Genomic DNA, 14,589 nt, shown 5'->3' on the forward strand with positions numbered 1-14,589 from the left:
GGCTGATTTCTTTTCTCATGCTTTTTCATCAGGCCGAATATGAACCAGTGTAGTGTTGATGAGGAGGAGACAACTAAGTCCACTCAAGCTCTCTATACTGCAGCAGCTCAACAACCTATTCAGCCAAACCTTCTAGCAGAACCGGTTCAAGCTCCTCCTCCATTACCACCACCACCACTACCACCTCCCCCACCTCCTCCTCTTCCTCCTCCTCCTCCTACTCATCCTCCACCCCCTCCATCTTTGGTTTCTGCTGTATCCAATGGCTCGAATCTGGGTGCTACTCCAGAATTGGGGTTTCCTGAGAAGAACAAAGTTTCAGCTAGTAAGAAGAGGAAGGGTTCTGCAACTGTTGCAAACGAAAACTCTTCAATAAAGAGTAAGAGTTCAATGGATACTTTACAAATGGTCCAGGAGGGAAGCAAGGGAAGATTGGAGCATGGAGATTCAGGTCATGGTCAGGTGGGAGAAGTAAAACGCAAGGTTAAGGAGAAGGAGAAAACAAAGCGGCTCCGTACAAGTGACGGTGTGTTATTTGACCTTATGACATTACTGTTGTGAACTTGACTTTGTTTCCTTTATTTCTTGAATTGAATTAACCACGAGGATGCAAAGAAATACAACTCTATAGATAAGGAATACAATTGTATGACAAAGTACAAATTGATAAACAACATAGTTAGGGTTAGGGTAACTCAGAGATAATAAATACTGAAGATGACTAATGAATGGATGAATACATATGATGCTCAATGTAGCAAACACATTGTGCAAAGTGAATATTGAACCCCTAACTTCCATGTCTCTAGGAACATGGTAGAGAGTATGAGCTGGAGAGTGTGTTCTACTTTGATGGATCCCGAATTGCAGCAGTCAGCCTCTAGAGAAGTCTGGCAGCAGCAAATGCAATCCACAAAGGCTGGTATAGGGCAAATAGATGCAGAATCAGCAAAATGCAGCCGGAGATGCTGATGTGGCAGTCAGACAACAATAGAAATCTGCAAAACACAGGCAGTTTGCTGATCTGGCAGTGTAGGCAACAATAGAAAGAAGCAAACACAGGTCCTGGCTCATGATGTGGTAGGCTGGCAACAACTCATCAGGTCCAAAGGTAGGCAGCAACAACTGATTTGGCTGTAAACACAAGCTGAAACAGGTTGCTATCTGATGGAGAAGGGTAGGTAGTAGGTGCTAGATGATGGACAATGGTAGACAGCAGCTTGAACTAAGATATGCTATGCATATGGGGTTTGATGGAGGAAGGCCAAGGTCGCATAATCTAGGAGTCTTGATCTTGAAAGAAGACTAACGGGTTGCTTTTGGCGACTCTGGTTTTTCCTGCCATGTATCGGGGACCATTAAAATCTGGACACCAGAGATAGATGCGAACAATTTGCAAAGCAGGATTAGAGCTGATTGGTGTGCAACTTGTCTATTCATAGAAATGTGGATCCTCCTAGATTAGGGTTTGGCTTATGGAACGCAAGATACTCTCTAGGAACACATTTCTTTGAATGAAACTTTGGTAATAATTGAGTTTTGGGGCTGTAATAAAGATCAAATCAGCTTTTAATGCATTTTTAAAGCTCAATACTCCCTCTTAGCCCCAAAATTGGGACCAAGAAGGGACTCTCAAGCATAGTTGGCTGAAATACCATTTTGGGGATATGAAATGGAAATGTGAAATAGACCGAAACATGTTTGGGGACAGCCATTTAGGGACATGCAAGGTATACCCCAGGTTTGGGCCTCTTTCTCACTTTGCAAGCTGCATGTGGAGTTTTCACTTGTTCTCCTCAGCTCTTTGCCCTCTTTTACCTGCTGCTCACTCTCTTTAGCTGCCATTCGCTTCTCCTATTGCAGATCATTGCTGTCTATAGTCCCTAAACCCTAAATTCCTTATCCTTCAGCTCCCTAATCTTTTTTCGTGCATGTCAACACTATTTGTAACTGTTTTTCCTCAGATTTGACGCTGTTTTTCATTGTTTCCAGCAAGCTATCCCTCTCTTCTCTTCTGTACTCCACTGTTCACACTCATTAGGGCTGGTTTTCCCCCCTTTTGCTGGTAGTTCTCTTTATTTGCAGGAAGCTACAGCCATGGTGAAAGGACACTTTTTTTGAGTTTGTATGACATAGTACGAGTTTATGAGTGTTGACATTATCATTATTGGCCTATTGCAGTCTTTTATATTGAGTTTTGAATCTTGACCTCGAAAGTTTTTGAAACCATCCATTGTGAGTCATAGTGTTTGGTAATATCATGTATGGTCATCAAATTTATTTTAATGTAACATGTATACTCTATATTGTCGAGGAATTTAAGTGTTTTGGTGTAGAGGTTCAAGTTACAAATGATATTGTCCCTTCATATATGTCTAAAGACTAATGCTAAAATATTCCTAGGAATTGTTATAAAATTTGTTTCTCCGTTTCATTGTTTGAGCCTTGGGCAAAAACTCCATCTTGTAACTTGAAAACATGTTTATGTTTGTCCGTTTTTGGAACTCTAGGAAACTATGCTATCAAGTTAGCTCAAGCCCATTTGTACTCCAAGGCGTCCCACATAATGTAGCAAGGGCATCGGGTAAAGGATGCTTGTTGGCTTCTTAGCGATCTTCCAAGACTATAGAGAGAATGGTTATCTTATCAAGGGAGACCAAAGGTTCACCCTAGAGAGGCCAAAGCATCGGACAAAGGGTACTTTATTAGTTGCCTAGTGGCCTACCAAGAGTTGTAAAGATGGCTGGAACCTCTTTGAACTTTTACTTTTTTCTTTTTGGGTTTAGTGAGAAATGGTTTGCGTCCCATTAAGTAACTATGCCCTAGAGAAAAGTGAAAAGGGATAGTCAGGTCCAACACAACACAAAACAAACAAGCTATCTTGACCACCCATGGGTGTCAATGATGAAGAAAAGGGTATGGGAAGTATGTGGAGAATGCAAGCAAGGTGTGAGGGGTAAGCAAGTAAGGAGATTGCCATGATAGAAGGTCTCCAAGATTCAAACCCATAATGCCTTGTGATGATTAAGAGGCTGCAATTATTCCAATTCTTGAGTAAACTTGACCAATACTTGCTGTAGATGTGTCTTGAGGCTGAGAATTAGAGGGTTCTTGAAGGATTTGTAAGCTTGGGCTGAGTAGCTATGGCTGCCCTTTGTTATCTACGGTAGGGTTTCTTCTCGGGAGAAAGAGATGCCAAGAAGGGGAAAGAAGGGCTTTAATGCTGACCCAAATGGTGCCAAAACTTGAGGAAGAGAGCTTGGAGGCAGAAATGAGCAAGTATGAAGCAGAAAGTGAGCAAGGCAAGCAACAAAATTTGTGTCACAAGTTTTGGGTGCTATCCTGGAGCTCACAGATCAGTGAAACACCTCACTTCACTGCTCAATCTCAAGAGCTGGTGTGAATATGGTGGATCTAGAGTGATGGAAAAGGGATAATTATGCATGTTTACAATAACATAATATCAATGCACGGAGTAATGCAAAAAAGGTAGTGTAAGAGGTCATGCTCATACAAAATGCTATGTAACAATACCACTTGGACAATGCCTTGGTAGTGGAATTGTTCACTTGTCCAATTGCTCTTTTACAATCATAGTCATCTTGATGATGTGGATGATGATACAATATAAAATAATAAATGTGTTTGAAGAAAATGGAAACAAAGTCTTTCTACCATTAAGGGAATAGAGCCACTCTCTCTCAAAGTAGAGGGGACAGCTAGAGGGAGCTCTCTCTTCCAAGCGGGTTGAAGTAGAAGGACAAGGAGGAGCACCCATGCCGATCAAAGATAGCTAGTATTGTAGAATCAAGTAATGGACCAGCTTGGTCAATAAATTTGCAAATTTTTTTGATGATAGCACAAAGTCTAGCTAGATGGTGCCCTTCAATGTACCAGTCACTGTGGTTTGGAATGCAACTGAGGATGGTTTGCACCTAGGCTTTGAGACTATACATTTGCAAGGTTGCTTGCATACATGGAATACATGGAATGTACATTTAGATGTGGCATACATTTACAAGGCATGTATGAGATACATAGATGGTATGCAATGTTCATTTGTAGGTGATGCAAGTGAAGTACAATTATTTAAGTTCAAGGTAACCCTGAAATGTTGTATTTCATTTGTGAAACGTTTCATCCTTGAAACGTCGCGTTTCACCCCGAAATGTTTCACTTGTGGACAAGTTCCAAGTAAAAAGCCAAGTGAAAGGGTTGAACAATATATATGAGGTAGTTTTCTTTATAAACAATGAGTTGTAACTTACGCATTTATACCGTGTGAATTCTTTCATATCAACAAATGATGTCTATCCTATATGTAGAGTGTCTAAAAATACTAAAAAAAAGTAAGAAAAAACAAAAAATTTCCATGTAAACATTTTTGAATCAATCGTTTTACGCAAGACATTTCATGTTTCAATGAAAAGGTTGAAGCATTTTGTGTCTTAGTGCTAGTAAAATGCATTTCGTGGTTACCATGCATAAGTTAATGTGCTTTGTAGCTGATGTATGCTTTACATGAGTATCATGTGGTACATCATTGCTGCAAGGCACTATTCATGCTTAGTTTATGCATTACTTTGCCTTGGTGGTTAGAATAGTGTTGGGTTTTGGCATGTGGATGCACCCGTTATGGTTCTTATAATAGTTATGATTCATATGTGTGAATCCTAATTAGTGATTGAAATTTTAGACATGTAAAGGACATGAACATGATTAAGCAATAGGTGCATATGCTGTTTGACTATGATGCCAACATGTATTTCATGTAGTGGTATCGGATGCTTTTGACAAATTGCAATGCTGCCAAATGGTGATTGCAAGGATTTCAAAAAGAAGAGATTTGTCATGAGGACGTGAAAATTTGATGCGGTGTTTGGCATTTGATTAACTATTAATCAAATGTGCACATGTGAGGTGCATATGTGATGCCAAAGGCAAAAGTTGTAATAAGTTATGTTAGTCGAGGTACTGGGTGGTGCCTGGTGATTCGTGATAGATTTTGGCTAGAATATTTTGTTAGCCATTAATGTCAGCGGTGACATTAGAAATTGACATTGATTGATTAATTAATGCTAGTTCAAGGCTAATAAATGCTCAAGAATACTTGGATGACAAATTGGCCTAGCCAATTTAATTGTTGGTTCGTACAATTATTTTTAGGAGAAAAAATTAATAATTAAATTAATTGTCAGAAGTATTATTTTGAAAGCTAATTAAATTTGGCTGAAAATTGCTGAAAAATGCATTTAGAAGGGTGCCACTTTGTAAAACTTGCTCAATGCCTATTCAAGTGAGGGAGAGGCTATTGGAGCCTCATTCCAACATGGTGGAGGTTGGGAGAGGAAGAGAGAGAGCTGTTGCTATGATTTTCCAACCATTAATGATCATCCCAACCATTGGAGGCTATCAAAGAGCTGTCCTCTCTTAGAATGCAGCAAATGTGGAAGCATATGGACAAGATTGAAAGACAATGAACACGAGAGAAGAGGGAGAGAGAAAAACCCGGAAATCAGTAGTCAATGAATGCTGAAATGAAGAGGGCAGATGTACAAGGGCTATCGATGTATCTCCTTGAGCCGGATCTCTCTCACCAATACCTAAAATACAAGTGATGGAGGGCAGGCTGCAAAGTGCCTATAAATAGCAGAAAAGAAAAAGGTAGGTCGGCCCGCAAAACTGACTCACCAGTAGGCAGCCACATTAAATGCTGCCGATTGGCTGCACATAGCCCAAGAATTCTGCAATTTGATGTGAGGCTACCATGTGGCACTATCCTTGCTTGTAGTCAAGTGCCCATATAGTGCGATTGCTGAAAATGCCCAAATAACTGACAGGAAATGTGTAAGTCCCTCCAAGGGGATTGATTGCATCAACTATAACTTGAGAATGCCAGTCTAGGGGGTGACTAATCTCTAGCACCCCCTCTCAAATCGTGGATACGGCATAAGGCTTAGGGATCCAAAGTGCTAAGGAACTGCTTGATTATCCTTTGTCTTACAGTAAACCACATCAATAGTCTCATCCAAGATCTTCTCTCGAATGAAATGATACTATATCTCAATGTGCTTCGACCTAGCATGAAACATACGGTTCCATGTCAAAGCAATGCAACTCTCATTGTCGTAATCAAGGATCAAAGGATGTATCTGAGGGCAACCAAGCTCTCCTAGTAACCTGTGAAGCCACATCGACTCATATGTGGTAGAAGGCGTCGCTTTATCCTCCGCCTTTATGAAAGAAAGGGCAAGTGTGAGCTGTTTCTTGCTACTCTATGAGGTAACACCTGCCCACAAAGTAAAGCAATATCCTGCCGTTGACTTTGATTGGTCAATATCTCCGGCCCAATTTGAATTTGTCTAGGTGTAAGAACCAAAGGCGAATCTCTAGTATGTATTGGATAGTGAATACCAAGATTGGGGGCCCTCCTTAGGAACCACAAAACCCTCATAGTAGCCTTCCAATGTATCATCATGGGTTTAATCATGAACCCAGCCAACAAACCTATAGGAGAGCACAAATCAACCTGAGTGTTAAGAAGCCAAATCAACGACCCAATCAACTACAATTAGCATAAAGCATTTGGTGTTGGTGAATCTGCATGGGCCATGGCCTTCGAGTTCGGATGCATATGAGTAGAAATGACCTTACATCCCTCCATCTTAAAGCGTGGCTAGATGCTCTTGCACATATTGCTGTAGGTAGATGAAAATACCCCTTAGAGTGTGGTAAATCTCATGACCTAAAAAGAAATGGAGAAGGCTTGTATCCATCATCTTATGTAGTGTCTCCTTCATTTGCTCGACCTTCCAGGCATGCACAGTTGTCAAGATAAGATCATCTACATAAAGCATGAACAACACATGCACATCAGCTTAGGTGTGGGTATACAACTGGGGATCGGAAGAGCAATGCCGATACCTTAGCTTCCCTTGGAGGAATGAGTCTATCTTCTCGTTCCAAGCACGTGGACTCTGTTTGAGGCCATAAAGGGCCTTCTTCAATGTGTATACTTATTCGTGATGAGAAAAAGTCAGGAGACTGCTTAACATTTGATTTCCTCCGTCAAATCACCATTAAGGAATGCAGACTTCACATCAAGTTGATAAAGTGGCCATCTCCTATGGCTAGCTAAGGCAACAATAGCTCTAATGGTAGCCATTTGAGCTGTAGATACAAAGGTATCATGGAAATCCACCCTTGGCCATTGTGCGAAGCCCTTTGCAATGAGCTGCGTCTTTTGCTTATCCAAAGTGCCATCAATGTGATATATGGTCTTAAAGACCCATTTAATATCGATCACCTTTCTATGAGTAGGCCTAGGCATAAGATTCCAAGTACAGTTCCGCTCAATAGCATCCAACACTTCGTAGTCTTCTTCCAATATTGTAACTACAAAGCCTCCTTCATGGAGGTGGGCTCCCTATCTTGTATGGCAGGTATCATTAAACAGTAGTTAATACAAACAAGCTTGTGGAATGTGCGTGGATCCTTCGAGAGCGCTGCAAGCAAGCCTATGAATGTCACTCCTCAAGGATTCCCTCAATCCTTGAATCATGGAGTGTATTATGAGCCCAACGAGGAGGCCGATACTCTCCTCATTGCTCTCCTTCTAGTGACTCAATAAGTGAATCCAGTGGTGAAGCAATCTTCTCCTCCACTGAGGGTGGAGTCTCAATAGATAAAGGCTCCGAAGGCATTGGAGCAGTTACTCAACTGTCACTTGGATATCCAAGAATGGAATGCTTAACACCCCCCTTTGTATTCAGAAACTCCAAGAATTGAACATCTCGACTCTTGTTCACCTCTTGGGAAGCGAGATCATAAAGCTTGTATCCTTGGGGTTGCAAGCTATATCCTATGAATACTTGTTTCTTGGAAGCTGGTTCAAATTTCAAACTTGTCTCTCTTCTTCTTTTACATGTGAACATGGGCATCACATCCAAACACCTTGAAATGAGAGACATTTGGCTTTTGCCTAAAATAAGCCGCAAAGGGGGTTGTATCAACCATGACCGAGGCAAGGGATCAATTAAGGATGTGGACAGTGGTGGCCACTGGTTTGGAAATATGAGAGCAAAAAGGTGAGGCTGCCTAAATAGGCTGCAAGAGCAAAAAGAAAGGAGCAGGTCAGCAGGCTGAAACTGGCTGATTGCTGCTGCCTCATGGCCTGCCAGTCTGACTGGATGTCCAATTGACTTGCCTGCTTGTCCTATCTACTGCCTGTCTGCATGTCTGCGGCCTTGCATGTTGCCAGACTGCCTGCCTGCCTGCCTGCCTGTCTGGTTGCCTGAAGGTTGTGTGCTGCCTGTTCGGAGGTATATTGGAGCTTATTTAAGCAAAAAGAATTCTAATTGGAAAGAGTCTGACCTTTGGTAGTTTTTATTTTCAATAGCATTTAGCGATGCGTAGGACATCAATCCTTTCTTGTTTATGTATGGCTTTCAGCCTAGAGATCCTATGGCTGTGGGGCTCTAGTGATTTCCAATAGTGTGGGAGCTTATGCCTGCAAGAGTTGTGCCAAGGGAAGAAACAACATTAGATGGCCTTTTCAAGAGGGACACGAAATATACTAAAGCACAAGTTCACTATAGCCTAAAGAGGCGCCAATGAAGAAGCTCTAGCACATTTTGTAAACAAAGCAACAGTTCGGGATGATTATCCCAGAAGAGTATATAAAGTGCTAAAGGCTTTTTGCAACATATGCATCATACAATTAAAATGCAAAAGATAATGTGTAATGTGCTCAAGTTTGTGCTAAGTGCTTGTCATTCATGCTTGAATAGTTTCCTTTCAAGGAGGGAAGATGACGGTAGTATGAACATAAAAAGCATGTTTAGTCTTTTGTGTAAATAGACTTAAACAAAGTTTGTATGTAGGCGATAATCTCATTGATGTTGAAACCTTGGTAGATTGTATGGCCTTTCACCCAACAATGCAACCTAGAAGCTAATAGGTTTTAGAGGTTATAGGTTGAGGCACAAATGCAACAATAGACAAGGAGGAGGATCTTTTTGGGAAAATGTTGAGGGATGTTAAGAAGATTCTCAGCCTTGGCCATAGAGACTTAGTTGGCCAGGACTACAGTTCTTAAGGGGGAGGAATGTCATAACAGTAGGGAAAGTGGGGAATTTTGATTGAGCATCACATAAAACAACATTTCGGTTGTCTTGCCATGCAGTCAAACACAAAACTGAGTGTTCCTGAGAGTTAAACAAAGGTGTTCCTTACATAGTAATAGGGGTTAGGGGAATCGTAAAAGGCATATCTATGGTGGGCACCTAAGGGCCGTGCTAGTTGATATGGTTAAAAAGATGGGAGGTTAAGACCAATGCCCACATTTAGTATTAAAAGGATGGGAGGTTAAGACCAATAGCCAAAACACTAACCCGTTTGCTGCTACTTTCGATTTGCTAGTATTATTACTATATCTGTGTATTGACCTAAATATATGAAGTACACCTGGTCAAAGACTCACAAGGGACCAACTCTCCTTTTATAGGGCCTAAGTTGAAGCAAGAAGACTGTTTTTTTGTAGTTGCTGCCTTAAGCTCATATACTTTTGTTGAAGTACAAAAAGGAGAGGAAAGGAGATGGTTGGCTCAGTTGGAAACCTGTGGCAAAGACAAAGACTGAAACCTGTTATGACAAACTACCTGCTAAACTGTGGTCAAGCTGGTTAAGGGTACCTTTGACTGCTCAGATGGGCTTTTATTTTTTTGGTTAGTGCTCCTTTATAGAGGGTGGGGAAGACATGCATGGCTGGAGTTGCAGGAGAGAGTTAGTTCAATATGTTCACGATGCAAATGTTACAGACCTTGTTGGGGATGCTCATATATATTTAATTTTTCTATTGCTTTCCTGCTGTGGTTTTTAATTCAAAATAGGCAGTTTCCAGACGTATCAAGGTCAGGTAGAGATAAAATAGGAAGTCTCACAATGCTTTTATGATTTGCACAATCATCTGCTGGTGCATACAGTTTTAAACATGGTTCACTTTCCTGCAAAGTTTTTGGAAGAGAAATCTTCCATTATGCATGTACAAATATTTTAAGAACCTCTTTTGAGTATGTGTTACGTTCAAATAGAAAGAGGATTTTGAGTGTGAACTAGGTAAGCCAATTTTCAAGCTCATGGTTGATATGCTGTGATTCATTGTCCTAAAATTATGGATCTGCAACAGGTGCAAGCCCTCATGGAAAGGACCATGGTCAAACATTGGCTAGCCTTGCATTACGGGAGGCAACGGATTTAAAGCATCATGCAGATCGCCTTCAGGTGCAACCTTAAAGATGAACAAGGCTATTTATATCTTTATGCAAACAGTTTTTGTAAAGTTTTTCCCATCTGCACTTTAAAGCAGGGAAAGGACGGGAGTGAACGTGAAAGTACTGGTCTCTACTTGCGAGCTGCGTTGAAGTTTCTTCAAGCAGCTGCGATTAAGGAATCTGAAGTTGCAGAAAATATGGATAATGCACACCCACTAAGCATCTATGCACAGACTGCAAAACTATGCGAGTAAGGAAGTTCTTTGCTGAATCCTTGATGTTTTTTGGTTCCAAGTTACCAAAATAGTATAAGATTCAGCTTTCTGGACAAATTTGGTCCAGGGTTCTGCAGTAGCTGGTTTTAATGCTTTTCATGTGCATGGGCAGTTTAGTTGATGGCGCTTCAGAGAGGCCAGGCCAATTAGTATTTGTTCCTCTGGGCCCCTTCTTTTTGGGGGGAAGGTGCTTCTGGTGACTTTTTCCAAAATTTAGTGCATTTTGTTGCTGTAGCAGAGAGATTTTGTATTGGGTTTTAGTGTAGCAAAGGCTACAGGATACACGACCTTGCATTGTTGTTTGTGCAAGGCATACCTATGATGCCAGAATTTTTGGAGAGTGGAGAGAGAGGGGGTGGGAAGAATAGCTTAACATAGCGCAAAATGAAGCTTGAGGAGAGAGGAAGAGATTGGTAAGGTCAAACTGAGGTATTCAGTCCATTGTTGAACTGGATCATTTTGGCTTCTTTCTTGGAAGTTATTAAATAGCCTGGACACATCCTGCCATTGTACTACTTTCCTTTGATTTAAGTTTGCCAATAATCATGAATTATAGTGCTTAAGAATTATAGTATTCACTTATTACCGTGACATGACATTTCAAGAAAATGGAAGGGATGAACTCTTGAAGCTGAATATTACAATTATTAAAAAGCTTACAGCCGTGGACACACAAAAGTGATGGAGACAAGGTCAGGGCTGTGTAAAGTAATGTAATGGTAGTCTGCAATGGAGACAATAGACTGTATGACAAACACTGACGGTGAATGGACTCAGAAACACAATGAATGAATGAAATGATGAATAATGTAAAATGATGATACAATGGGGGGCCCTGGGCTTTTGTGTCTTTGGGACTAGGACTTAGTGATGAACCACAAAGCCTAGCATTGATGGAGTGGTTTGAGATGACTGCACTGCTTTGGTTGATTAGGTGGCAGCAGGTGCAAAGGAATCTGCATTGTGGAGGGAGTGAAACTTAGTGCTCTAGGTAGGGGGATGTTGTAGAAGACATTGAATGAGGATGGACAACAACAGAGGAAGTCAAATGTAGTCGTCCGTAGCTATGTGATGAGGAAGAATGATCTCTAGGCAATGCCAGCTGGTTGGAAATGCCTCAAGCAGGGTAGTCGACTAACATATCGGTCTTGTCTGAAATGATGATGTGGTAGGCAGCAGCGGGTTGGATGTTGAAGACATTAGCAAGGTGGTCTGTCCCAGCCAAAATGCAGCCACGGCAGGTGTCAAATAGGCTAGTAGACCTCCTCCTTCATTGGTGGCAGTGTGAAAAGAAGACTTTAGGGTTTGGTGAGAAAACAGAAAATGTGTACAAACATGAGTAACAATTGACCTGAGATAGAAACTAAAAAAACAAAACACAAAGTGTAAGTGAAGGAATGACTCGATGAACTGAATGATACATTGTATGTCCAAAGAGTAGAGAAAAACTCAGAACTATTCTCTCTCAAGGAGCAAGCTGAGTGGAGGGAGTTGATGGAGACAGCCTCCAGAAGATCCCGAAGCAACACACCACCAAAGCATGAATGTTGGAGGATGCCATGCAGCCGAAGATGAGTAAAAGGCAGTTGTAACAGTCCTGGAGGAGTCAGCAGCAGCAAACGCAGCCCTTGAGGAGAAAACACAGCTCTCGGAGAACTTTGAGAACTAGAGCAGCTGCAAATCTGATGAAAGGCAGCTAACAGATTATTTGGAGTGATGATGTCAGCCAGGGCAGTCTGACCAGCAGCAAACACAGCTGTATCACGCTGGACTGAGGGCTGGAATTAGGTTGCCAGTTGACAATTGGTGACGTGGAGTTGGACAGCAGCAGTCCAGTTTGCTGTGAACAAAATGCAGCAACAAGCAGCTCAATGATGTCATGACAGCAGTTGGAGCAAGGATGATGGGGAGTGATTGTGTGGGATGTAGGGTGGTTGGATAGATTCCCTCTTTATAGACACATGAGCCAACCAAATGTCTCGGGTTGCACCCGTATGCCTTAGGTGCATTTAATATGGGCCATAGAAACAGGGAATGACTGTTTTGGCGTGGAGGAATGGCCTAACGCGCTCCAAACCCTTTGAGGAGATGAAACAGCCAGGGAACATTCCTTGCCGTTCCTTGGCCCGTCTCTTGCCATTCCCTGTCGTTCCTTACCATTCCCCTTGCCTTTTGCTTTTTGGAACGGCTCTTCTAGTCCTAAGTTGTTGTTTTTCCTATTTTTCCTTCTTGCTTGTGTCACACTCTTGCCACATGTTCATCCATCTCCATTGCCTAATGTGCATTTGCTAATCTCTTTCCTTTTTTTTTTTCCGTAAATGCTAATCTCTTTCTCTCTCTCTCTCTCTCTCTCTCTCTCTCTCGTTCACATTTGATGCATTATCAACTCTTGCAAATCACAATTAAATTTTAGCTTGCCATGTTCTCAACTCCAAGGTGATCACCCATTTATGTTTTCTTGTTTCAAGGGAAATCGGGCTAATTGGGGCAATTTAGAGTGGTATTGGAGCAATTAGAGAGACATTTAGGGCATTTGGAAATTTGTGGCCTTTTTGGGGTGTTGAGAGCAATTTGGGGTAATTTTGGGACATTTAAGGCAATTTGGGCAATTTGTAGCATTGGGGGGCTATTGGGGCAATTTGTGGCAATTTGGAGCAATTTGGGGAAATTTGGGTCATGCAAGGCATGTTTGGGGCACTTAAGACGTTTGCCTTCCCCCCCGCTCCCGTTCTTTGACCTTCGGTGTTCCCCCCATTCCAAGGGGTCCCATTTTTGTTCCCATTCGTGTTCCTCATTCTAGGTAACTATGATATGGGCACTATGACACTATAGGTGCATTTAATATTTGAGTTTTGGGGATGTTTAATGAGGTGAAGAAGGAAAATTAATATTAAATAACATTGTGTTGCGTAATAGACAACTGGGCAATAGCTTGGACTGAGTGGGTAGTAGCTTGGTAGAAGCTCTAGTGATAGTGCATCGCTCCACTATGCGAGGGATATCGGTTGAAGATGAAGGAAAGCACTTGGAGAAGAAAGAGTGGTTGAGAGAGATTGAATGTGAGATCCAAGTGATTTGGAGTGATAGTAGGAATGCCCACAACATGCCCTTTTATAGCGGATTTTGGTTCATTTGTCCTATTGTGCAAATAAAAAACTTTTAATCATAAACAAAACCTTTTGGGACTGAATTATGGAGCAATAAGTAGGCATTGATATTTAATCCAAGCTTTAATTTTGGTTGCTTAACACCCCCTCTTAGGCCGAAAAGGATGCCCCACACACACAGAGAGAGAGAGAGAGAGAGAGATGGGGGGGGGGGGGGAGAGGGAGGGAGCAGGGCAGTGTAGATGTTGAGAGACTGATTTGCAGCAGACATGTTTGAGTTAAACATCGCTTTTTTTGACCAAGGGGTGGATACTTTGGAACTTGGTTCAGATGCCGAGGAGGGGGAAGATATGGTTCCTTGTATTGAGACGGAGGTGCCTTGTTCTAAGGTTTCACCTGGCCTTGATGCATAGCCATCGTTCAAATGCAGCAAATATGCCTTTGATTCCTCAAGGGAGAAAATTGATGGGAGCCGCCAACTAATAATTAGGTGTGCTCCTATGTGCACGTCATGTCTGTCATTGAAGGCTCTTAGGACCTTGATTGGGAACACTTATTGGAGTTTGCTAGTACTTTGCTGGGTGATTATAATTTACATTCAACACAATCTCGAAGCAATCTCTGATTAGAATGAGGATGATGTTTTAGATGCAACCATCGATAGCAAGACGGTGTTGCGGTCTTCTTGGCATTTTATGAAAGAGAGGTCATCCTTTTCTTCATGGGCAGGATCCCAATGCTTTCATGGATTTGGCAATGGCTCAAACTCAATGCTATTGGGTGACTATGTGGAGGAAATTTTCGTGGGACCACGAGGCTTCTATATGGAGTAATCAATCACAATCGCATGTATATGTTGTGGGATATTGCTTGCAAGGGGTCTATCTGGCTAAGACTAAATTGTCTTGAAATGCTATCCTTGCATTATTGTTTGAA

The 14,589-nt window shown here is 41.7% G+C and overlaps 1 protein-coding gene across 2 annotated transcripts in view; it reads left to right on the top strand.

Moving 5' to 3' along the window:
• Positions 1-14,589, top strand: part of LOC148023188 (cysteine-tryptophan domain-containing zinc finger protein 7) — a 71,470-nt gene that overhangs the window by 16,679 nt on the left and 40,202 nt on the right. The window contains exons 6-8 of one of the 2 annotated variants that reach the window (XM_087696166.1): positions 33-526; positions 10,187-10,281; positions 10,364-10,521. In XM_087696166.1, the coding sequence (XP_087552292.1) occupies positions 33-526; positions 10,187-10,281; positions 10,364-10,521 (747 nt within the window). The remainder of the gene's footprint in view (positions 1-32; positions 527-10,186; positions 10,282-10,363; positions 10,522-14,589) is intronic. The other variant, XM_087696167.1, reaches the window with a different exon arrangement.

Source organism: Lygodium microphyllum, chromosome 16 (assembly GCF_053477565.2).
Source record: "Lygodium microphyllum isolate KBCC chromosome 16, Lygodium_microphyllum_v1.1.10, whole genome shotgun sequence".
NCBI lineage: Eukaryota > Viridiplantae > Streptophyta > Polypodiopsida > Schizaeales > Lygodiaceae > Lygodium > Lygodium microphyllum.